The 26,774-nt window shown below is 39.5% G+C and overlaps 1 protein-coding gene across 1 annotated transcript; it reads left to right on the top strand.

Annotated features, from left to right (window-relative positions):
• The first annotated feature begins 10,835 nt into the window (after positions 1-10,835).
• On the top strand, positions 10,836-26,639 carry RBP3 (retinol binding protein 3). The gene is made up of 4 exons (XM_031554431.2): positions 10,836-13,950; positions 20,254-20,444; positions 22,971-23,113; positions 24,876-26,639. The coding sequence occupies exons 1-4, from the start codon at positions 10,903-10,905 to the stop codon at positions 25,202-25,204; spliced, it is 3,711 nt and encodes a 1,236-aa protein (XP_031410291.1). The 5' UTR covers positions 10,836-10,902; the 3' UTR covers positions 25,205-26,639.
• The last annotated feature ends 135 nt before the right edge of the window (positions 26,640-26,774 follow it).

Below are 26,774 nucleotides of genomic sequence, written 5' to 3'. Positions count from 1 at the left end.
AAACGCTGTTCTACATACAAAATTCTTTCACCCTTTAGAAGTCTGGGAACAATTGATAACTCCTTTTTTAATGTTCTGGGACACTTACATTACTTTATGAGAAATACACTACCATACAATGGTTATCCTGTCCTTACTTCTGTTTTCACTAAACAACAACCCCATGTTTCCTGCAAGTAGGGAAAACTTTCTTTGATTCTAATGAAGGTTTTGCCTGTACAAGAAAAGACAGTGCTTTGCATTGGTTTCAGGTGTGAATAGCATGTGCCATATAGTGCCATCATAGTCCACTTCCTTTCTACTATTCCACCTTCCACCAAAAATATCTACCACTTTTAATTCAAACCCACAGCGAACTACATATATATTCAAAATATTAAATGTTAGTGAGACAAAAATATGAAAAGAAGCTTAATATATGGAAGCAACATGATTTAAATGTATACATATGTTTTAAATTAGGGCAGTCTGTAGGCAAGACGAATTCATTTGCTGTGAACAGCTCTGCTTGAAATCTAATATGCAGTTTATTTACTATTGTTAACTTAATACAGAGCAAATAGCAGGTGAGTGTGAGCAGAGCGGTTGTAACTCCATCAAGAACTGTTGGTTACATCACAAACCATGAGCACAAAGCATGATTCACCAGAATCCTGTGACTGATTTACAGTCTTTTCCACTAGAAGAGGACTGCAATTGGATCAGATCTGAGATCTGGATCCATGAGAATCCTATCCATCCATAGCTGCATGTCATTAACCTCTAAAGTTTCATGTGACATCCTCTCATTTTACTACTCCCCACTGGCTTCTATCATCTTACAGTTATTGTTATGTCTTCCTCCTTCTAGAAATGTTTTCTCTCCCTTTTGTATTGATATCTCCTAAATTTATAATATTTTGCACAACTTCTCTTCTTCAAGTAAAACAAACTACCAGGCAAACATTTGGTGTGATCACATTAGAATTCTTTTTCACCCATGTGTCAAGGTAATTGTAGCTGTGTGCCCTCAAGTCATCTAAACAAAAGGTCCTAGCTGTAATTCTGACTTCATAGAGTGCAGGACTTTGTCAATTATCAAATTAAAAAGTGGAGAAGGAAAAAGATGAGTCCTCACATGTTCACAGAGAGTTTCTCAAAAATCAATTATTTTCTTGGAGGGAAAAAAAAAGGGGGGGGAAGGGACCATAAAAAGCCATTTTTAGCTCAATTCAGATCCCAGCTATTCTATTAGAAATTCAGAGAAGCTCTACAGACTCTTTCCCAAAACTTACTACAAGTCTCTCTTGTATTTCAACCCCAAAAAAAACAGTTCCACCTCCAGTCAGCTCTAACAATCACATTCCCATAGGCTTAACATTTTGAATGGTACAGCAGTAAATCAAAACATGAATTTTTCCATAATGTGATGAACAGGGTCAAGAAAAAATGAGAACCTCATAGTGACTTCAGATGCTACCCACAGCACAGCTGAAGCGTGTGTCAAATTGATATTTGGTTTGACATTGTACATTTAGATGCCAAAGTTTTGAACACTTCATTTTAAACAATTGGTCATGTTCCCTAATTTTTCAGCTGCTTTGGAATGCAGGGTCTGCCAGGTGGACAAAAAGCACTAGAAAATACACAAGTTGCAAAGACAAAGCACATTGCTACCTGCATGAAGCCAGGCCCCCTTAGTCACTGAGAAACACTTTCTCACCATCAGACTGTGAATGTTAACCAGTAGCTTGCTGCTATTGCAGAGCATGCTGGGGCTTGTGCAATGCCCAGCAGATGTTCAGTTAAAAATAAAGCATATTTGTTTAACATAAACACATGGCTAAAGTATGTCATCATATTCAGGCTCATTAGCTGTGTAATAACAGCCCCTTAACATTACGATCACTAGCTGATGCCTAGACATTTTTAAGGCTACTCAGCAGCACTTCATTCTTAATAGATACTATGATTTGCTGGTGGAAGATGTTCAGGAGAGAAAACGGTTGCTATTTTTACATAGCTTTACACACCTTGTCTGTGTATATGGAGCACACAATATCCTCTATGTTATGTCCCAACATAGAAGAGCAGCAGATACAACTTACCACTCAACAACAGTGCTGCAACAGTGATCACAAAAAGCCAAAAAGATCTCCACTTTCATTATTTCTTTAAAAAAAAAAAAAAAAATAGCCAATAGCCTCATGGGAACATGGAGATATTCAATTGCTCTATATTCATATACCTTTGTAATGAAAATATCCTGACAACACAGAAATGTTAACCCAGAATTGCCAATTCCTGAAATTCTGAGCAACAGGTTTTAGACTCTCTCTCAAGTAAGCTTATCATTTCAGACACAATTGTGCTCTAGCACCACCAACACTGCTCCCAGATTACAGCAGAATCTTCTCCAGCCTCCTCAGAGCCTGGCCACAATAATCACGCAACACGAAGGTCCACATAGGGCTGCACTGTTAGCTGTAGGAGGTATTAACATCTCACTGTAGCTGCCCATATGCAGTACTGAATTAAGTCTGTTATTGCAAAGATGACTAGAAGGGTACAGAAAAGAATAGAATAATTTGGGAAAACAAACAAGTAGAAAATGAACAATGCCTGTGAGGCAAGACCTCAACCACAGCTTAAAAGGAGTTCCACTTCCCCTCTGACTGCATCTGAGAGCTAACCACCTCCCTTCTACCCAAACTCCCCAGTTTACCGTTTGTCGCATGTTTAGCACAGGCAAACCAGGGCAGGTTCTGCAGCAATCTCTGGAGATCAAGGCACTTGAAGAGCTCGGCTTGTCTCATTGCAGGACAGGAAGATAAAGCTGGAGGTGCCTGAGCCACAGGCCTCCTCTGTGCTGCTCTAGGTCTGACTGAGGCCTACAAAACTTCTCATGGAGCTTTCTTCACTCTTCAGTATTTTCTCTAAATTTTGTCTCACATTGCCTCAGCACCATCTCTGGGCTGAGGGGCCTCCATGTTCCTTCAGCACCCTAATCTGGGCTGTCAGGAATCCTTCTTACGCCCTCCCTTGGTGCCTTAAATATAATGTCAGTTGTAAGTCAGTCTCCTTTTTGGCTGCCCACAGCCTGTTCTGCTCTCCATCTCCACACTGCCTTGCTGTCATCTCTGCGCTGGCTGCCACCGCTGTGTTTCCTCAGCACCATTATAATGCTGCCAAGCTGCCTAAAGTTGTGGTCAGCTGCTGCCAAGATTCTAGCCTCTTCTAGATCATCAGTCATAAATCAGATGAAGCCTCACAGGAGAAAGGCCTCAGTGTAGGACTGGAAAATAAGATGCTGTGAGTCAGCCCTTTTCTGAGGCGCAGGCTTTGGCTGGAGCCCTGAAGGCCTTCCGGTGGCCCTCACAAGCCTTGATGCTGGCCCAGCACAACAAAAGCATTGAGAAAGCAATGGCCTGACAGCCCAGGCCTTGGTACCAGGCTGGTAACCAAACCTTCAGAGCCAACAGTGGCAAAGTATACTACTTTACAGCAAACTAGATAGCTTAAAATGGCAATAGTCTGGCTGGACATACTGAGCACTTGCATCCTACATCAGCACAGTGGATAGCATAGGCAGGATGTGTTTGATCTGGCATTGGATCTGGCGGAGCATCAGCAGCACAGTGTCTAGGATTTAGCTTGGTGACAGCTGTTTGCAGTACCTGGCAGCTAAACAAAGGCTTCTGTGTGTTACTGGAATACTCACTTTTTTCAAATAATAAGGATAGCAGGTCTCATGATGGAATATTTAGTATTCACTTTTTAGTACTAGCTAACACTGTTCTGGTGCACCATTCTCAAAAGAAGTCAATTAGAAATGGAAATAAATCTACAGGATACACACAGTAGAGTGTAAGCACATCACACATTAATTCCCTAATGACTGAAGATCAATTCCCTAAATTTGTTGGAAAACTGCTTACCAAAATGCAAAACTATGTGATAAATTAGCTGAGGCTGGATAGCAACAAAGCATTTCTCTGAAGACCTCTTGAATCTTCTGCTTATCCAGAGTATAGCAGTTCAGTAGAGCTGCGCAATGTGAGCTTATTAAAGCTGTGCTATGAGCTGTGATGACTCTCCACTTGTTCCTGCATGCATCATGAATCCCGGCTGAAAACAGAGATAATGGAAATTTATGTTTCCAACCATTCCCCAATCTTTCAATTAAATCATGATCTGTCTTCTCATACTTTTCTTCCTTTGCTTCTCTCTTTCTTGGATGCTTTTTTAGTGTCCTTTCTAGGAAGGGAAAGGAAGAAAAGGGAAAGGCATATTAGCAGAAGAAAATTAAAATATACAAATATAATCTTTATTCATTTGAACTGCTATTTTCTTAAAATGTAAATCTTCTGGCATTAAGAACAACTTCATCAGCTTTAATTTCAATTTCTACAGATTTGTATGCTATAAGGTCTGAAACATTATTTCTTTTAGCCTGAGAGTTATAAAGGAACCTTAAGGTGATATTATTCATTACTTGTACTACTAAGGTGCCTAAAAAGCCTACTCAGAAACAAGGTTCTCTTTGTACCAAATATAACGAGACCAGAACAGAAAAGACAGTCATAGACCATACCTATGCAATCCAGCAATGCCCGACGCAGACAGCCATGAAGCAGTACTAACCCAGACTTGTACACCTATAAAAGGCAGGGGAGGTTTGTCTAGAAATACTTACCTGGAGTCCTGGAAGTATTAAAGTTTTCATTAGCACAGTCCTACGCTTGAGCTAATAAACTCTGCCTCTCAGTATTTAGGAGCCCAGTATCACTGTTACATTAAAATGCAACTGTATTAGGAGGCTCTATTAAAATCAAAGTTAGTTTGTTTCCAAATCCTGTTAGCATAGCTTCTAGGTTCAAAAAATCATTTCTCCCAGTGAGAAAGCAGCTCTTGCTGCCACCTTCAGATGAGCCTCCTGCTACTGCAGTTTAACAGTAACCAAATTGTCCAGAATGACCCCGCTAAGGAAATAGTGAGCTACAGATGACCACCAGAGAATATAAGAGTAGAAAATTTTTTTATGCTTTCTCTTGTAGAAGCTTTTTAGCATGCGATCAGAGTGGTGCAGATCTTGCATGCAAGCTAGTCAGACACAGATAAAAGAAAATGCCTCTTCTTTGAGTATGTGGGAAGTCCATAGCCACTAGAAGTCAGAAAGTGAAATACTTATGGGCAAATTTTAATGGATTATAAAATTTTATGAGCTATAAATACTAAAACTAGGCCTGAGCTGTTGAGTTTGGCTCAAAGCTAAGATCAAAATAGTCATTTAGCTTGAATAATATTAGAAATGAAATGTGATTGTAGTATTATGTTTTGGAAACAGATAACAAGAGTTCAGTGAATAGAACTGCATTACACAGCATATTTAATAAAAACATAAGATCCTTCTATCAAACAGGAAGAAAATTGTTATGCTCCAAAGCCAGAAGTATCTGCACCATGCAAGGAAGGACTATCATAATATGTCTAACAACACATACAAAGAATTACAAAGGTAGCAGTGAAAAACGAATATCAAATCAGTGTAAGAGAACCCAAACACAACTGTAGTGTAGAACAATACCCTATTCCGCTTTTAAGTCATTCACATTAGTTAAAGTGCTTATTTCACAATCGCAGTATGAAACGAGATTTGTTTCAGAGCACTAACAACAAAGGGCAATGGGAAAAAAAACACAAGGGAAAATACATATCAAACTAGAGAAATACATTAAGCTATAGGATCTTACCATTCCTTAGCTTTTATAGAGGAAGCAAACTATAATCCTTTATAGGCATGTTGTGAAAATGCTAAATCACCACTTGAACCAGTTACTGAGCACCTGTTAGGAAGGTGGGGCCAACCCAGGAGAGCACAGGTGCAGGCAATGCACCTGAATGACCAGAAGGGGTAAAGCCAGGATTTACTCCTTCCCAGGCCTCATTTAAGGGGTGGCAGTGGAGGTGAGAGCATCTCTTCTGGAGATCCTTGCCTACCTGAGGGTATTCTACCTGAGGCTTTTGGAAGGTAGGCAGAGTTTTTGTTTTTTTTTTTTCCTTTCCTTCCTTCTGTGCCTGCTCTCCTGTATTTAAGCAGATCTTCATTTGCTATAGCTTAAGGCCTTGCTGCTCTGCTATCTTGTTGCTCTTTCTATTACACTATAATGTGTTTCTTAAAATCCTACCTTTTTAAAAGTCTCAGCTGAAAATCTAACCTTTCTAATATGGAAGTCTTTAGAACAGGATATCATGCACAGTAAGTATAAGGGGGGGGGGGGGGGGGGGGGAAGCAGAAAACATTCCTGTTTAAGTCTTATGATTTTAGATGTAGGAAAGGACTATTTCCTGACTTCTCATCTCTGAGTAAGGCTATACTGGAGAAGAATATTGTAAATCTCAGGAAATGATTCCTTAAGTGTTAGACAGAAAATACATATATTGAGTTTAATGGAGGATATAGAGCACACTTAACTATGGAAAGCAGTTATCTGACATAAATATCCTGACAAAAAAATGTTGTGTTTTTTTGCCACCTCCTTTCTGAGGATGTCTTCATGACTGCTCATTTATGTCTGTTATATTCAGAATGAGGTGAAGTGAATACTAACATCTCACACATTATACCTACAACATGCCTTTCACAAAAAGTTATAATGAAGTAGTTTGAATAATCCCTCTTTGTTTCAAGTTGCATTAATCTGCGTTCTAACAGAGAAGTCACAGAAAGAATGCCATTCTTTAAAAAAAAAAAAAAATTGACATTTACTGTGGTCTACATTGTAAAATGGAATTATTTTCACAAAATTCAGAAACTTTAATCTTCTCCAGTGCTAATGGTTAATACTTCAACCTTATTTCCACCATGCTTCATGAATATTTTTATATATTATAGTTGTCATTTATTTGCTATGTTCTGAAGACTTGAAAAAGAAAATACTATGTGTATTCCATAAACATGCAATGTCATTCTTTTTTGTGGGATAGAAAGCTGTATGCTTAAAGCTACTGTACAAACAGACAGAAATAGAGATCCATCCTGACATATTCTTAGGGACATGGATTATTGTACTTTTTTTCCCAATTCCTGTCACAATGGATCCATTTTGTAACCCTGTTCCCTGGCTCCTGGGCATGCCCTCATCTAGCACCCAGCAGGAGTAAAAGGAAATACAGAAGTAGGGAAGGGGACTCATGAAAAAAAAATTCAACCCCCTAGCCCAGCAGGCAAAACATCTAACCCCTTCATGTCTACGCATTTTTACTTCATTGTTTTACATGTCTCTTTTTTCTTAATTGTTCTGCTTTTTTTTTTTCCATCAATACTGAATTAGTTAATTGATATCATCATTTTCAAATTAATTGAAAGATGGTGGAAATGAAGTTAAAAAGTTAAGCGCTTCAAAGCATAGTGTATCAGAATTCAGACTGTGTATCCATGTAATCATAGTTGCTAGTGGTCTGACTTCAAAAATCCCCTGCCATAGTCAGTATGCAGAGTGTGTGGTGCTTCAGAATTAAAGTATGAGTTTATGAAGTTTGAGATGTATTTAATCTACTGAAGTGATATACTGCAGTACATCAGATTATTCCTGTGTTAATAGAATTTAGAGACACTGTCTGAGTTAGGGAGGAAGGGAAGGGTATGTGGTGGGCATTAATGTAGCAAAAGATATTCTTTGTCCTCAAGACTTTACAAGCTGACAGATAAAGGAGCCTTGGGTTAGAAAAGCAATAGTACTCAATTTGCCTGAAGTAATTTCAGGAGGGTAGTGGCAGAGCTAGAAACAGAAGCCCATTTTCTGAGGCCTTAGCCACTGCATTGTCCACATGAGGAATAAACGCAGCTCTGGCAATAAATCCTTGAGCTCAAATGTCAACTTCTGTACAAAATGTGGTTTTGCTAGAGCGTTTTTATTCAAGCTACTTTGTCCTAGAATGCTGGGTTATCCTTTGCAGGAAGAAAGAAAGAAGAGCAGTTCAAGCGGTGATAATGTCCTGGATTAAGCCTTGTGGTGGGTATCACCCATTGTCACAATATAGAGCAGCCAACTCTCTCACCCCACCACTCCTCCAAATTAAGATGTAATGCATCTGAATCTCAGCTTCTCTACCAATCAGGCACACACCACACTGCCACAGCATACTTAGAGGTTAATTACATATTTATGTGTTATCAGCAACAGTTTCAACTATATACCAGTGCTCTTGTTCGAGGGAAGTGGCTGCAATTTTTTAAATGAAGACTTAATTTTTATGGATAATAGAACTGGTTGGTTGCATAAGGTACTCATATCATCATGTTTTAGAATTTTGCTAGTGAGCAAAAAAGACTAAAGAGTCTAACGGACTCTTAGCGCTATGTAAATGTTGCCTTTTCTGGATTTATTTTATTTTTCTTTAACATAATAGCAATAAAATCACTATATAGACATGACAATCTTCATATTGTTTAAATGTCATACTTTCTTATTCTTCATTTAAAAAAAAAAACACAGTCTTATTGGTTTAGATAAATACTACAGGTCCTGAAATTTGTAAGCGTGTTGAAAAGAGCAGAACTGGCTAAACTGCTTAAACTCTTTCTGAGGGCTCCAGCACTTACATTCACCACTGTACAGATTACCTATGATTAAGGTTGGGCGCATCCTGGAATCCCACTGTCATGATGCTCTAAGCTTGCATTCAGTGTTTTTATGGTAGGATCTAAGATCTAAATTATTAAAAAAAAAAAACCACCAAAATGATGTCATGAATATTGATTTAGAACTTTAATCTAGAATACTAATTCTTTTCTGAATGCATCCAAACATTCAATGAGATCATTTGTTACAGATAACTTGGGAAAAAAACTGAATGTTTCCCATAAAATAGAGGAAAGGTTTAAGGTAAGAACTTGAGTTAGATTTTTCTGTAAAATAGGCTTTATTTCTGATGGTAACCCACAGGGATACTCAAGAGAGTATAAACAGGAGAGTAAATTGGCCTTTTTCGTATTACAACATTCTGGCTTCTGCACATATCCATTAAAGAACTTCCTAAACATGAGAGTGCAGCTAGACTGAAGACAAATAAATTTATTCTCCGTTAATCTGTGCAAATTAATTCTTAGCTCACATACTTTAGGTGCTCAGAAATACTCTAGTAATAAGTTTTGAAAGTTTAATTATGCTTTGCATGAAAATTTCTTCCTCATTTTTTTTAAACATGTCATCTGTTACAGTAAGTTCTTCTAGTCCCTGTGTTCTCAAGGAGGGGGGGGGGGGGGGGGAAGGATTTTTCTGTATAACTTCTCTGCCTGATTTATCATCAGAATTTCTGCTTGATGGCCCTTTGGTTTATTCAGAAGAAATGTATAAATTTTCAAGAACAAAATAATAGATTTGAAATATTTTTTCCCCAAAAAGTTCATGTAATGGTTGAGATTTTCTAAAAAAAAAAAAAAAAAATCGTGATATGGGGAGAAAAAGTGTTCCTTGAATAAGTTTAATTTTCCATCATTTGTATATTTCCATACACATAGATACAAATCAAGCACGGGATTATACAGCATCTGCATGCATAGACTAGTATCAACATATATAGACTAAGTGTAAGGATATGTTAAAGGAAGGGGCTTCACAAAATTCTTTCATTACTATTACTGAATGATCCAGAAAGTTCTACACTAAGCTTCATATGAGTGGTTGATCTATGTTTCAGGCAGGCTTTATTCATGACACCAACAGAATGCTCCCAGCTGGGATAGATCAGTTTTAGACTCTCCTCTCTAGTTTTAATTTTGTATGTGGCAACAAGTAACATTTTGAAAGTAGTGCAAAAGCATGCTTTACCCACACTTTCCTAGTCAGTACTTACAGCTACTTCCTGCAAGCAGATTGACTGAAGTAGTAACTTATTTCATATTTAAAATCCAGGAATCTGCTCTTATATGTTTTTAGCATGTCATACTGCAGCTTTGGCTGCTGACAATTTACATGGGTACAGCCTGAAGCTGTATACTGCATATTCTGATCCTCTTTCAAACACTTAATACAATAGGGTCCCAAGTACATTATGAACAGATGAAAACAACCCCCCATGTTCTATTTTAGTATGTTGAGTCTAAAGTCCATTGGCTGGGAGCTGTCATCAGACATGACCATATGTTACTCAATGGTATTACAAGTAAATCCTAATTGAGTGCAAATTATGAAGATTAAAGTCACCTCGCATTTAGCTGCATTACACTGAAGCGAATGTAGTTCAAAGCCTTATTTAAAATGCTGGCAATTCTCAGCATAAAAATTAACAGGCTGTCATTACCTTGGATTTTATGAGCTGTTTCAAATGTCTGGAGTTCCTTGTTTGGAGCTCTTAGTCAGAAGGAAAGAGCAGTCTTTAGCAGCGCAGACTGAAAAACACCAAAGACAATGTATCGTCAACAACTTCTGAAAAAACATTAAATATTGATACAACTAAGTTACAGGAAAAATCTACTGGTTATAAGCTTTTCATAAATAATGGTGAAAGACTATGACTGCTGCTCTAATTGTGGTTAAGATCAAAGATTTGGATTTAAGCAATCCACTGCTAGAATAAATCAGGCCCTGTTTATAACAGGCAATGTATTACTTCTTGAAAACAATTAACTGACAGGAGGATATTCCTTTATGATTCAAGTTTGTTACTGTTTCATAAGAGGTCTGCAAAGCAGCAAGAAGCTGAACTTCATCTATTAGTGCACTTTGGATGATGCACTCCATTTTAATGAGATTAAAGGTTTAATGCAGATAAAAGATTTTTATCTCTTCGGTGCACCCATGTTCTATGCAGAGACTTCAGTGTGATTCACAAACAGAGGAACAGCGGAGAGCTATCATCATTCTGACAAATAAGAGCTTTTGACTTCTTAAGTACGTTTTCTTTTTTATTCCATACAAAATGATTGGAACACATTTATTCCTGTTTTCTGTTCTGATCGTGTGCAGTATATCTGCAGAGGAAATCTTCCAGCCAACCCTTGTGCTGGACATGGCTAAAATCCTACTGGATAACTACTGCTACCCTGAAAACCTAGTGGGAATGCAAGAAGCCATTGAGCAAGCCATCAAGAGCGGGGAGATCCTGGACATTTCTGATCCAAAAATGCTGGCCAATGTCTTGACAGCTGGAGTGCAGGGTGCTCTGAATGATCCAAGACTGATAATTTCCTATGAGCCATCACCTCCTGCAGCTGCTAAACAAGAAGCTGAAACTTACCTCACTCGGGAACAACTCCTGAGTCTTATTGAACACATAGTCATATATGACAAGCTGGAAGGAAATGTTGGCTACCTGAGGATTGATTATGTCATAGGACAGGAAGTTGTGGAGAAAGTTGGAGCTTTTCTGGTGGACAAGGTATGGAAGACACTGATAAATACATCTGCCTTGGTGATAGATCTTCGTTACAGCACTGGAGGTCAGATCTCTGGAATTCCCTTCATTATCTCATACTTGCATGAAGCAGACAAGATGCTACATGTTGAAACTGTGTACAATCGGCCTTCCAACACCACTACAGAGGTATGGACATTACCAAAAGTGTTGGGAGAGAGATACAGCAAAGACAAGGATGTCATTGTTTTGATCAGTCATCACACCACAGGAGTGGCTGAAGATGTGGCTTACATCTTGAAGCACATGAGCAGAGCTATCATTGTTGGGGAGAAGACAGCTGGGGGCTCGCTGGACATCCAGAAGTTACGTATTGGCCCTTCTAATTTCTACATGATGGTTCCTGTGTCACGATCTATCAGCCCCTTGAGTGGAGGTGGGCAGAGCTGGGAGGTGAGTGGGGTGATGCCATGTGTGGCTTCTGAGGCAGAGCAAGCCTTGCAGAAATCCTTGGACATCCTGGCAGTGCGCAGAGCTGTGCCTGGCACTCTAAGTCGCCTTGCAGATATATTAAAGGACTATTACAGCTTAGTGGAGCGAGTGCCAGTGCTGCTGCGGCACCTTGCTACCTCTGACTTCTCTTCAGTGCAGTCAGTAGAGGACCTGGCCACCAAGCTCAACACTGAGATGCAGACCTTATCTGAGGACCCTCGTCTGTTAGTCCGAGCCATGATGCCTGGTGAAACTGCTGCCCTTCCTGCTGAGATGCCAATTGCAATGGCAACCAATTTGCCTGATAATGAGCAATTGCTGCATGCCTTGGTGGATACTGTCTTCAAAGTGTCAGTGTTGCCAGGAAATGTGGGCTACATGCGCTTTGATGAGTTTGCTGATGCCTCTGTTCTTGATAAGCTGGGACCTTACATTGTAAAAAAAGTCTGGGAGCCTCTCCAAAACACAGAGAACATGATCATGGACCTACGTTACAATCCTGGTGGCCCTTCCTCCTCTGCTGTGCCTGTATTGATCTCTTATTTCCAAGATCCTACTGCTAGCCCTGTCCATCTCTTCACAACCTATGACAGGCGCACCAACCATACACAAGAGCATAACAGCCAGGCAGAACTGCTGGCCCAAACCTACGGAGCTCAGCGTGGCATCTATGTACTCACCAGCCGCCACACTGCTACAGCTGCTGAGGAGTTTGCTTACCTCATGCAGTCACTAGGCCGTGCCACGCTGATCGGTGAGATCACAGCAGGTAGCCTCTCACATACCCGTACCTTCCCTCTGCTGCAGCCTGAGCAAGGAATAACTTGTGGCCTAACCATCACAGTCCCAGTTATCACCTTCATTGACAACCACGGGGAAAGCTGGATGGGTGGTGGTGTTGTGCCTGATGCAATAGTGTTGGCTGAGGATGCACTGGAGAAGGCAGAAGAGGTGCTAGCTTTTCACAGGAAAATGGGGATGCTTTTGGAGAGTACTGGGCAGCTTCTAGAGGCTCACTATGCCATCCCAGAAGTGGCTGAAAAGGCCAGTGTTATGCTCAACACCAAACGACTTCAAGGAGGTTATCGATCAGCTGTAGACTTTGAGACATTGGCTTCCCAGCTTACCAGTGACTTGCAGGAGGCATCAGGGGATCATCGGCTTCATGTTTTCCACAGCCATGTGGAACCAACATTAGAAGAACAGCTTCCGAACATGATTCCCAGCCCTGAGGAACTCAGCTATATCATTGACGCGCTGTTCAAAATCGAGGTATTGCCAGGCAACCTGGGATACCTTCGCTTTGATATGATGGCTGAGGCAGAAACTGTAAAAGCAATTGGACCTCAGCTGGTGCACATAGTCTGGAACAAGCTGGTTGACACAGATGCCATGATTATTGACATGAGATACAATACAGGTGGCTACTCCACTGCTGTCCCAATACTTTGTTCCTATTTCTTTGAGCCTGAACCTCGTCAACACCTCTACACTGTCTTTGATCGTAGTACCTCCCGCAGCACAGAGGTGTGGACTCTCCCCAAGGTTACTGGCAAGAGATATGGCTCCCTCAAGGACATCTACATCCTAACAAGCCATCTGAGTGGCTCAGCAGCTGAAGCTTTCACTCGTTCTATGAAGGACTTACACCGTGCCACAGTTATTGGTGAGCCCACAGTAGGTGGTTCCCTCTCAGTGGGTATTTACCGAGTAGGAAACAGCTCCTTATATGCCTCCATCCCTAGCCAAGTGGTGCTCAGCCCCGTCACTGGCAAAGTGTGGAGTGTGTCTGGAGCAGAGCCACATATCACCATCCAAGCCAGCGAAGCCTTGGCTGTAGCTCAGCACATTGCCAACCTGCGTGCCCAGGTGCCACAGATAGTGAAAACTGTAGGTAAGCTTGTGGCAGAAAATTATGCTTTTGTAGACATTGGGACTGATATAGCATCCAACCTCACTGAAAGTATCAACAAAGAAAATTACAAAAGGATTAATTCAGAAAAGGAGCTGGCCAGGAAGTTGACTGCAATCTTGCAAACTCTTTCTGATGATGAACACCTGAAAATGCTCTACATTCCTGAACATGCCAAAGACAGCATTCCAGGGATTGTACCAAAAGAGGTACAGTTGTTTTTGTACTCAGCTATGTTTGTTGCCAGCTAGAAGTCAGTGCCTGAGTGGGCACTGTACTCTGTCTCACGCTAAGACAAGCCAGGGTAGTAGCTTGTGGTAGTAGAGGATAGTTCTGGTTGCATGCATTCTGGAGACAACAGCCTTCAAGCTGCTCTATCAGTAGCCATCTACCACAAGAAAAGATCCTAATGCAGGGTTTCTATATTGGAGAGAGAATACCTCATCATTTCTTGACACAGAAAAGTACTATGGTTTTTCAAGCTGTAATAAATTAACACGGAAAACTACTGATAAAAAATGAGTTTGCAGCCTGAGGAAAAACTTGGTTGGTCCAGAGTAGGTACATATCTGTAAGATATGTAGACAACATATCTGTTGTCTTTAACTCTGTTATACCAGAATAATAAACCACTCCTTTTGTATAGGTGGTGAAAAGTTGTTCTGATTGCATCTTATGCTCAGCATCAGATAGTCTCCCAATAAGCTAGAAATACTTTAGAAGAAGTATCTAGGTAGAAATTTATTTTTAATAATATCCTTTTGTTCTTGCTGGATGGTTTGCATAACAGCCTGTGCTTTGTTCTGAGCCTGCCTATTTATACATTGGTCTGCCTTGGCAATCTTTCTTGTTCACTGTTGTGCTGGAGGGAACTCCCAGGAGCACTTGTTATAATTCCATGTTAAATTAAAGAGAGGATTAGGATAACCTGATCCCTTTCTTGGATGGAGTTAGCATCTTTCTGGCTACTGTTCCAGCACGACTATCAGAGACATCATTTCCACAGGGACTCATAAAATTACGTTTTGAAGAGACTGCATTTGCTTTTACAGTGAACCAGAGTATACCAAATGTCAGGTAACTATTGAATGTTTTCTGGGGAAGGAAATCTGTGGTGTCCTACCCTCTGAAGTTTTGGGTATGCATGAATTAAGGTGAGTGTGATCTTTACGGTATTATCTCCAAAACAAAGGTCAGGGATAAAATCTAAGCATTTTCAGGGGAGGGCATTTTTTTCAAGTTTGTTAACCAAGAATTTTTATCTCCAAGCAAAATTATAAAAACAAACAAGCAACAACAAATAAGAAAAATGCTTAAATGGAAATCATTAATTAAAGGATTGTGTTTTCTATTCCATCATTGCTCTCCCTCTCCTACACTTACTGGGTGTAGAAAATTTCTCTCTAGAGGGATTTTTGACATTATTAGCAGACTAATAATGATAATGCGTCCCCATCCTGCAACTTAGTCACTATATTCTCTGTAGTCTCCTAATGGATATTGTCATCTACTTTTATTAAAAATTATTTTATTCATGCCTTGAATTTGAGAACAGAATGTAGAAAAATCTTGTTTTTCACATGATTTGAAATTCTAATCCCGATAGAGCTAATGAGGAAATACTATTATGCACCCATATTTACCTCAACTCTGTCAAGCAAAATGGCTAGAAAAGGTTGGGGGGGGGGGGGGGGTATATCAATATGAAGGAAATCATAGCAGCGTGCATGAAAATCTGGACGAAAGTGAGATTTCTTCAAGGGGGATAATGTATACAGAACAGAGGAGAAGCATGGGTCTCTTATGAGGCTAGAAGAGCAGCCAAAGGAGGAGGTATTCCCAGTTTACTGAACTCGATGAGTCTGGGATGACGAGAGATCAGAAAGTACCATTGAGATGTTTTTTGGCAAAAGAAAGTGAGTGAACTAAAATTTGAAGTAAGGATTGTTCCTTGAGATTGAGGTAGAAAAAGAAGGACCTTTGGACAGCAGAGGTATCTTCATTTCCTCACTTTTTTTTTTTTCCCCCCACACTGTCACTGTCTCTTCTTGACTCACCTTACAGGATAATTGATGCTGCCTTGCCAAGAGCCAAGACAAATGCTCTCTGTAGATCATTTCAGAAATCCCCCATTCCAATATTCCTGAGAGCACATGACTTGAGATTATTGTGAGGTTTACATAATAGCATTAAATGCAATTACAAATCCATCTTTTTTTGGACAGTTTTAAACAGGAGCACAGCAGCTCTTTAATCTGTATTATGTTCATTCCTTAAAAATCAAAGAGCTGCTTTTTTTCCTCCTGCTACCAACCTTCCAGCCACCCTTTCCCCTAACAGTGGGATTTCTTGATAATGACCTTGACAGTGAAGCAGATCCAACACAACTAAATGAAAGTGATGATGAATAACTGCAGAAGGGATAGGATTGGACACGGGAGACAGATGAGCGAAATGCATGTAGGCCTTTATATCTGCTACACTAGAAGAGCTGCTGAAGCATAATGTTGGGTAGTGAATACATCTCCTCCATGACAGCAGCAAGGTCAATGCTAGCCAGACATCTCTGCTGCATAAATGCCACTATCCTAAGTCAGACTTCCCAGAGGCGAATGATGCATATATGGTTTGTGTGAAGAGCTTCTTGCTTGTAAAGCAGAGTGCTTTGAGGGGATGAATACTCCTTTGGTAGCTATTCTAGCCTCATAAGAGACCTGTGCTTCTCAAATGCATTGTGATCAATGTTAATGTAGATTTGCCTCCATTTACATTTAATACATAATACATAAAATTTACATTAGTTTTATGGATTTTTCAATGGGTGCTAGATGACAACTCAAAACTTAGCTGAGAATCATATTTTCCAATGTAATCTTCCAGGGTATTCCAGGCTAGAAAATTACAATACTTTAACCTTTTGCTGTCTGGTTTGTAATGAAAGCTGTATGTTGTCACAGCAGGCTGGTGTGCTGCTGTGCTGAGCAGCCCATTACAGGGTGAAAGTACAGCTGCTTACTCTGCTCTGCAGTCTCCCACTGTGGACTGACACCCTTAAATAACCTCTTTTAATCCTTCTCAGAGAGCTGTCCAAGTGCATTTTAGCTCTTGCTTATGGTAACCTCTCCATGCTGGCACAGTGAAGGACAGAATAAAGATTCAAAGATATAGATCCAGAAAAACTTGAGAATTATCTGTGAAAAGTTGGATGGGGTTAAATAAGAGCATATGCAAGATTTTTACAGGTTCTAGAGTGAGAGTAATTCTCTGCGTTACTCTGAGAAGAAAATGGGTTTTTTGGAAGGAGCTCCGTACAAAAGTGTATGAGTCCTACAGAGTTCACAATCTGAACACAGTTTCACAAAGGGAAGTTGTTGCAGTAAAAAAAAAAAAAAAAAATCATGGAAATGGTATGGATAAGCACAAATCTAATCAGTAAAACATGCAGAGCCTTCTGCTACATTTAAATCTGAAGTCTCAGTTGGAGTGCACAGAACCCAGTCTTGTGCAATACTATTCTGCAAAGTTGTGTCTCAAGTGAGAAGAGCCCAGGAAATAGGAATAGAAGTGAAGAGTGGGCAAGAGTTGTCTTGGAAAAGTTTGAAGGATTTGAGATGTTTATTCAAGAGAAAAGAAAACAGATGATACACAAAACCAGTTTTCAGATAGATATGAGGTGATTTTTAAATAAGAAGGGAGTAATCTGTTTCCTTGTCCGTGTTGAACAGGCCAAGATGTAATGTACTTAAACTGCAGAAAGCAGTAAATTTAGAGTGTTTAAGCAAGATGATAGGAACATCTTGTAAAGTTAGTGACATACTGGGCTGGATTGCCTGAGGAGGAGCATGTATCTCTGTCACTGCAAGTTTTTGAGAGCAAGTGAGAAGCAGCTTTCAGGGAGATTGCTGATCCTGCTCGGTTCTTCAGCTGAGGAATCTACCAGGCTGGATGGTTTCCTTTCAGACTGTAAGGGTTCACAAAGGTATCCAATGTTATTCTGAAAAAGAAAGAAGCAACATCCCCACCCTGCTCCAAGATCTTGTGGTTCTTATGCGAGCTTTTGGATTTGCAACAGCACAAGGTTAGCTGATGATATTTTAATCTTGAAGTTGACAGCACTAGCAGCCTTAATAGAGATAATAGTTAAACTACTATGGCCAGCATGAAATTAACTATGAAAATGCAGTTTCTGTTTAAATAAATAAAACAGCTTAGGAGAAAAGTGAAAGGGGAGAAAGGAGGCAAGAGGTGCAACTGTTAAAGCAATTTGTCTATGGTTGGTGTATGAGCCAGTGATGAAAACCCATGCATGTTTCCCAGGTCAGCAATCCAGGTCTTATTTTGTCACACTACATGTTCTTCTTAAGCCACGTATATGTGGAAGGTGGTGCAGAATAGAACTGGACACTCTATATAGTTAACAAAAAAATTCTTCTTGGATTAAGTGATGTTAGCTTGGAGATCCTTTACTCTAGCCAGATTGCTTATTCTGTTCTTAAGGCACCTGAGGGCTTATATTTAACCATCAAGTCATTTGTATGTAAACACTGCCTAACTGAGCAGCAGGATCTTAGTCTCAGCTGCATCCTGTCCCAGCTTGTCCTTGACCTTCAAACATAGTCCTGCCTTCCAAAGGAAGTTATACTGCTGGTCTCTGAAAGTAGGCTCACCTCTTGAGATACCAGCAGCACGCAACCTGTGTGTCAGTGACATGAACATATGGTTTTCCAAGACAGTAACTTTATCAATCCCAGCCTTCTCTCTTTAAAAATTAGGAGGGTTTTTTCTTGTTTTTCTTTTAAGAAAGTGCATCCAAGTGGTTTTTATCTGACTTTCTTTCAGAGCGTTTGGAATAGAGGTACATTGATACATTTTCTACAGCCGTAAATAACATGTAGAAAAAAATATTACCAGGTATAGAGAGAAGGATTATTCTTGAGCAGCATGCTTCTGGGTGAGCATCTTGCAATTATTTTATAGGAGAAGTAAGAAATGTGAATATTCAATTAATATCATTGGTAAGTGGCTGAGAGTACCACATCAATTTTATTTACATGTTACCAACGAGTGATGATTTTTTTTTTTTTTCTCCTGAGGGGACTAGTACCTCTGAACTAGAAATAAGCTCTGTCAGAACAATGCAGGGCATGCTGGATATATTCTTCAAAACTGTGATTTGCTAATCAAAGTACAGCGGGCAGATCAAGTAGCATTGCTGTCACTGGGAATTGGATTGGAAATGACAAACTCAGCAGCTCAGACTTATATCTTTACAGTGGTTATTTTTACAATGTACAATCAGAAAGGAAGTACAGAAGAGGGCTCAGTTGAGTTCCCTCTCAGCATTAGATCAACTACTGGCCAGCAAAACTTTTGAATTAATGGTTGAAATTTTGGCATATATAATGAATGTACTTAAACTGTGTCAAGTACAGATGTCTCCCAAGTTGTGGATCATGTTGCAGGCTGGGAGAGCACCTCTCATGTGGCATTGCTGATTCTTTGTTCTTTTCACTATAAAGCTATGGATTGCCTGGGGCTGAGCTATAGCAGAAAAAGAAACTGATTAAAAAGCAAGTATATAACCATTTTCACAAAGACCCTGAGGAAAAAAGCCCACATTGCAGAGGGTCACATAAGTAATATATATCTATACATAGAGAGAGAGAAAGAGAGAGAGAGAGAGATAGATGCATGCCAAAGCCTTATCTCCGTAAGCTGGAGAGTCTTCAGTTTTCAGAAATATGTATGCAAAAACGTAAGTTTGGCAATAGCAACAGACTTTGTCTCCAAATAATATAGGGTTACTAGAACAACTTTATTAGTTGGCTATGCTTTGCTATGAAAAAAATGTCTGCTGCTTAATAAAATCCAGATAAACAAAAATGAAATTAATCACAGCCTAACATACGAAATTCTAGGCACAAGGCCACCATATAAAAAGACTTAACACATGTCTACCTCATTATCATGCCAGCACATGCCCAACATATGAAGTCCCTCAGTGTCATAGAGGCTGGCTTGTTATCAGTGGCTGGGAACGGTTTCACCTGTAGCCAGCAGCTGTTTGTCAGCTAAGTCCAATCAAGAGACTAAAAAATCCCTGAATGCCTTCCTTAGTAAGAATTGCTGAAGGAAACAGAAGGACTTGGGTGGCAGGTCTGTGATGATGACTTATGCTACAGGCCTGGGGTGGTTTTTGTGGCCTTCTTGGTCTCTTTGGCCCAAGGAAGTTTCTGTATTCTTGAAAAATGAACTGAGACTTGACAAATGGGGGCCTGATCCAGTTTCTTGACATGCTATTGAGGGATTCTACACTGGGCAAAGCAACCAATGCTAAACTAAGTTGAATATGCAGAAGTTTTAATATTGTTACATTCTCATTCTTCAAATTTGGTCAGTTTTTTAGTTGTATTCCACCTAGATTAATCCTGACTCACAAAATTCCTTTTAAATCTTGTGCCAAGCTATCAGTGCCAGCAAATGATTTGTTTTGTTTTTCCAAACTCTTTCAGATCCCTTCCCCAGAAGTTTTTGAAGATCTGATTAAATTTTCATTCCACACAAACGTATTGGAAAACAACATCGGCTATCTGAGATTTGATATGTTTGGAGACTGTGAACTTCTAACTCAGGTGTCTGATCTACTGGTAGAGCATGTTTGGAAGAAAATTGTTCACACAGATGCGTTAATCATAGATATGAGGTAAATCTTTGAATGGCAAATAACCAAACCTCTTTTGAAACAGCATTTTATTTGTAACAGTAAATTAGCTTTACATGGCTTACTGTCCTGTTTACAGCATACTATTACTGGAATTAAATGAGAAAAGGAAATCAGCCAATGAAAACAATAACAGTCTGGAAGTATATCTCAAGAGAAACTGTACCATCACTTGAGATGTTTAAAACTAAATGGGCAAATCTAGAGGATACGCTACAGGACACAATCCTGGACTTCACATCTGTTTTCTTTCTCTGATTTCTTTCTAATCTAACTCTGCATGTGTCTTGTATTAATTATATATGCATGGCCTAATTAAATATTTCACTACAGACAGTGGTCAAGTCAAATGGTCAAACAAACAGATCATGCATAAGCCTGTTGCAGCATCTAGACTGCCATATCTGCAGTGCCAAATTATGCTGGGCTGTCAGCCTTGTAAGGAATGACTCTTGTGCACAGAGCACAAGGGTGCCCTAAGGGCACTCTCTTGCCTGAAAGATGCTCTGGCACTCCTAGACCCTGCTGTGCAGCAGTCCTGTGCCTTCTCTTTTGGGCTTGTGTTGGACACCCCAATGTGTCAACAGTGTTCAAAGTTTAATAAGCCAGACGATGGCATCCATTTGTTGTCAGCTATCAGTGCAGATGAATACTAGAAGGGTACATTTCCCATAAAATATTTCTATAGTTTATTCCCTTGCTTTGTTTTCAAAAGTTTGTAAGCCCAAAACATTATAAATAACAATTAAAAAGAGCCAGTTCTTAATACTGGAACAATTTCTGTTTATTGCTATAATGAGTCTTTCAAAAGTTGTCAATTTTCTTAGTTTTCTTCTGGGATTTGCAGTATATGCAAGAAAAAACGAGCACAGCTCCCACTGTGTGAGTACAAATGAGGCAGCATAACAGTCAATAAAAATCACCTGGCACTGAAATTGGTTTAAGCAAAGATATTACTACCTTTAAATAGACTTGAGATAGGACCAGGGCTTTTACTTTTCTTGCCCTGGTTTCTCACAATTTGGTACTCATGCCAGGGCCAACAAAACAGCAAGGATGATGCCACGTCCCAGGTAAGAAATGATAGTCAGGATAGTCTTCTTTGTTTGCTTTGTTGTTTGTTTGTTTTTGTTTGTTTGTTTTTTGTTTTTTGTCTTTATCTTATTTCCACCCCTTTGAGAAAGCAGATCTGGGAGCACCGAGAAAGCTCAGTCTCTGAAATCATATAAAAAGAACCCCAAGAATTTTACATTTTGAAATTCTACCAAAGCCATATGATTATTTTAAGGCAAAACTGATAATACCAATTTTGTATAGGATCAACTGTAATACGTAATGTCTCTCACCTTACAAGTTCCCCTCCCTGGCTATTCACTAACTCCACTTTTTTAATTATCACAGCACAGAGAACAAAGACACTGGTAAACTACATATCTTTCCTAATGTCACACAAAAATTCTGTAGTGAATTAAGATCTTGCCTGAAAAAAAGTTGAGTTAAAATTCTCACAGCTGCTCAGTTAGTATTACTGACTAAAGTTTCTGCAGTTTTTCTGCCTTGGAGAGTCTCAAGAAGAGCTCTCTAGCATTGCTCTATTTCTATTGTCTTGTCAAAATGTTTCTTGTTGTCAAGAAGAGACATGGCTGATGGTGAACACAAGTTTGATAATTGGAGAAACCTCTCAACTGATGTTTGCAGAGGAGGGAGATGTCTGACATTTGCTTTTCCTTCAAAATCAGCTAGACTTCAGCAGTTCAAGTCTGTGAGGCATACACTGCAGGGCAGGCAGCTGCTCTGTCATCTTGCTGCCTGGCTTATCTCTGGGTGCATACTTCTGTCTCTCTGCTGTCCAGCCAGCTGCACAAGGTTGGCAATGCAGTGTATATGAGGCTAGATGGGAAAACATACCTTAAACACCTCTTCCCTTTCTTCAAAGTGTGTGAGGACATGCTGACTTCTTGGCTGTATCTGATAGTCAAATTGATCCTTTTGGAGAGAGATGACTCTGCAGCAAGAAGACAAGAAATATCAGTGCTCCTCCACCTTGGCATGTGTTACCACCAATAGAGGTGGCAGGCGTTGGCCTTTTTGGCAATAACTCAGATCACTGCCTCCTAACTCTGCCGTGACAGCTGCTTTGTCCTTAAGATTAGGTATTTATTCACACTGCCTATGTCAGTGACACTGTGGGTTAGTCAAAGCAGAAGAATAACTCTCTTGTTATCTCTACAAGTTAAAAGCCATTGTGTACTTTCTGATTTTTTTTTTTCCAAGAGAATCAAGAGAAAAACAGACTTTTCTGTGTTCTGTTTACATTTGTAGCCAACTGTAGTCAGTAACAATTCCAGCCTGTTAGATGGAACTTTGTTTCTGCCTACTGGGGAGATTGAATGTAAACACATCAAAATGTAGCCTTAAGTATTCCCAGAAATTATGTAGTTGGAGGGAAGATTTAACGTCTGCAACAAATTTTCACTTATTTTCTTAATATTCTAAATTTCTGAAAAGGTACAATATTGGAGGTTACACCAATTCCATACCAATCTTATGCTCATATTTCTTCGATGAAGGACATCAAGTTCTACTGGACAAAGTTTATGACAGACCCAGTGACTCAGTAAAGGAAATATGGACCCAGCCACAGCTCAGAGGTGAGAATGACAATTTATTTTCAGAGTAGTTTCACATTTCTGATGTTCCTCCTTGTGTTTTAGAGGGAGCCATTAGATACCATAACTTATTAGATGAAAGCACCTGCTACAATTAGCTCAAGCTGTAAAAACAAAAATGTATATCTCAGCCCTGTCTCTAATGCTATCCTAAGTAATTCCTAGCAGTGTAGTATGTTTGATGCAGAAGTTTATTAACTGGTCCCCAGAATTTTAGCTGAATACAATAGACAGCAATTACGATTTACTTCTACAAAGCTGACAAAAATAAATCTCTTGCTGCTTAAACTTCTAGTAATCTCTTCCAGTACTCACTTAAGTTTTAACTGCAGCACTTCAATTTCTACCTACCTATCTTCAGATACTATTTCAGAAGATGAGAATACAGGTAGTAGCCCAATTTGTCTAGAGATGACAAGAGCAAAAGAGAGGCATTAAATTCTGCACCTCTGAGTGCATTTGGACCACTTGGTGATGTGTCATACTCTACCCCATTGTCCACAGAAGTTGAAGGGATGCTGCAGTATGTAGGGAGAGAGATCTTCAGTGCTCATAAAGTGTAGTTAGAGAACTGGACAGCCTTAAATACTGGCTTTAATTCCTTTCCCCTTTAAAGTTGAGACACTTCTGGAAGAGATGTCACATTCTATCTGGAGTTACTGGCTTTGAGTATACTGAAACAGTTAAACTTTGTGGCAGGCTGCAGGGTCCATCTATCCTCTCAGACAGTTAGAGGTGGGCTGTGCTAAGGGGGTATGATTACTATGGACACATTCCAGTTCCCATCAAAGAGAACAGGCAGACTCGTATTAACTTCAAAGGAGCTGGATCTGGTCCTGTATTATATATATCTACTGTGAAAAGGGTCTTCTAATGGATATTAAGTCTACAGTGAAATGAGAAGACCAAAGATGGTGTGAAAATTAATTACCATGCTATTGGCCCCTCTCTTACAGCTTAGTATGAGAATTAGATTTACTTAACTTAAAGAATGACATTTTTAAAGCAGTTTTAAGTAATGTTCAAGTTATCAAGTCCCACTTATGACACACTGGTCATATTTTCAATGATCTAAGCTTTCAAAAAGTACTCTGTACTCAGATATTGAAAATACGATTAAAGAGAACTACTCTGTCAGATGGTTTATGTAAGAGAATGAAACAACTTGGCTGACAGAAAAAAATAAGGGGGTATTTGTTAAAGGGCCTGGGACAAAGGCTGTGCAGCAGCTTCTATTTATAGACTATAAAAAGCCTGTGGGAAACCACTATAATTATAGTTTTATAAAATACCGCCTGCATAGTTTGGAAGCTAAGCACGATGACAGCCATGTTCCTAGAGCAGAGATGAGAATGTAATTGAAGATGCTGCTGGCTGAGTTTTGAGTACTCCTGCTGGGGCAGTGAAAAAGTTTGTTTTCCTCACCTGCATATCCCACTGCTCCACAAGCTCCAGTGGAAGTCCAAGTCAGCAGTAGAGTAACCATGAGCTGGCCTCCCAGCTGTTGGAGCTCATATTAGAAACTGGTGGCACAAGAACACCACACAGTAACAGTCTTTTTTACACTGCAGAGGCTGGAATAGGGATAAAAGTGATTTAATAATATCATAGATACAAAGTAGGTTTTCAAAATTCTTTGCTTATTAATAGCAAGAGGGGAGTTAAGTATACATTGACTTAGTTGCACAAATAAATCTCTGAAAATGGCTGAACTTTGTGATGTTTTTTTTGTCCTTTCTGGCAGGGGAGAGGTATGGCTCCCAGAAAGGACTGATAATCCTCACCAGTGCTGTAACGGCTGGGGCTGCTGAGGAGTTTGTCTTCATAATGAAGAGGCTGGGCAGAGCTCTCATTATTGGGGAACAGACCAGTGGTGGGTCCCATTCCCCACAGACATACCAAGTAGATGATACCAACTTCTACATCATCATCCCCACTGCGCAATCAGTCATCTCTGCAGAGAGCAGTTCTTGGGAAGGGAAAGGAGTGCCCCCTCACATGGAAACACCAGCAGTAACAGCCCTCATCAAAGCAAAGGAGGTGCTCAGTGCTCACCTGCACAACTCACGATAGTCCAACAAGGGGCTTGTGCTTCTCAAAAAAGTAGGTAGCTGTAATATTCAAAGGAGCCTGATGGACTTGCACTCTCATGAGCTGAACCAATAACGGGTTTTGGAGCCCAGAGCAAGACTTACTTCTAATTTCAGTAATTAATGCAAAATTGAGACCACAAATATTTAACAGGGTGTGTGTGTGTGCATGTGAGAGGATGAGAAGGGTACAGGCATTTCTCTCTATGTTATCTATTTGTTTTCTGCCCGAGAACTCTGTTCCATCAGGAGAAATAACTTCTGCAACTAAAAATAATTCACAAACCTTGGGAATTACGCTGTTATGGGCAACAGAAGTGAATATGGGTTCCTAGAAGGAGAGGGAGGCTTCACAATGGAATTTCATTTCTTGAATGAACTTTTTGGTAATCTGTTTCCTCAGGGAAGAAAGCCATCTCTCCAGACACAAACCCTAGAAAGGAGTGGGAACTTGAGTTCAATTTCAATAGTGAGTTTTTCCCTGTACACATTTCTAGGTGTTTTTTTTTTTTTTTTTACACCATTCTGAGGAACTCAGCTCTTTCTGGGCATGGTTAAGATAATTGGATATATCAGTGGAGTAGCTGGATTTCTCTCTTGTGGTCAAAATGTAAATGTTCGTTTTTGCATTGTCTGTTTTTTCCTAAGATTTTGCTCCAAATAACAGATTTCCTTTGGTCCATTAGAAAATCCCAGCAGACGGTATTGAAGCCACACGAACCACCTTAAAGCATTTACGCAAAGGTCGAAAAGACATTCCTGCTCTTTCACCCTGTGCTCAGATCAACACTAAGGAAAAATAGTTGTATGGACTTAAGGCTAAAAACAGATTATTGTGCGTTTTGCCTCAAAGACAAGAAGAAAACTAAGAAATATCCTTTGTGCCCTGCCAGCAAACTAGTTATTAAGCGATTGTGTATTTCATGGCTATTAACAGGGTTATTGGAATGAACCTACTCAATGCCCTCCGTTCTTACAATTCCTATCTAACCATCTCTCTTTGTAATGATTTAGAAATGTGTATAACTCTAATATAGATATCAAGATTCCTCATATCTGCAAAGTACCAGCTTTAAGGCAATTAACTTAGAAAAATGTTGTCCCTAAATGTCACCAATTAGAAGCTGTAGTTGTTATACATTTCTCTTTGCTTGATCATTTGTGAGTAGCTGCTATTTTTCATAAATCACATTTAAACATCTAACTGCAGAGATCTCTTTAGTAATCACTAAAATCATTTTAACAACAAAGTAGACATCTTTTTTCTGCTTGTTCATCTTTCCAGTTACTGTTGGTGCGATACTAACCTGGACTCTTCTGAGTTATTTTTATACTTTGATTTTTATTCAGTAGCTAGTTGTTGGATTTCTCAGTGTTGTAGAGCCATTGAAATGGATTAAAACTCATAGAGCGTTTTGTGTGAAGCGATATGTTTATATATATGAAGAATATTAAAGATACTTAATAAAGAAAAGACTGGGGTAGTCAATGAATGAGTAAACACTGGTGCATTCCTTCTAATGTCTTTTAATAATCTAAATGATCAAGATATG

The sequence above is a fragment of the Meleagris gallopavo genome, chromosome 8 (assembly GCF_905368555.1).
Source record: "Meleagris gallopavo chromosome 8, MGAL_WU_HG_1.1, whole genome shotgun sequence".
In the NCBI taxonomy this organism is placed as follows: Eukaryota; Metazoa; Chordata; class Aves; order Galliformes; family Phasianidae; genus Meleagris; species Meleagris gallopavo.
This window is presented reverse-complemented; position numbering and strand designations above follow the sequence as displayed.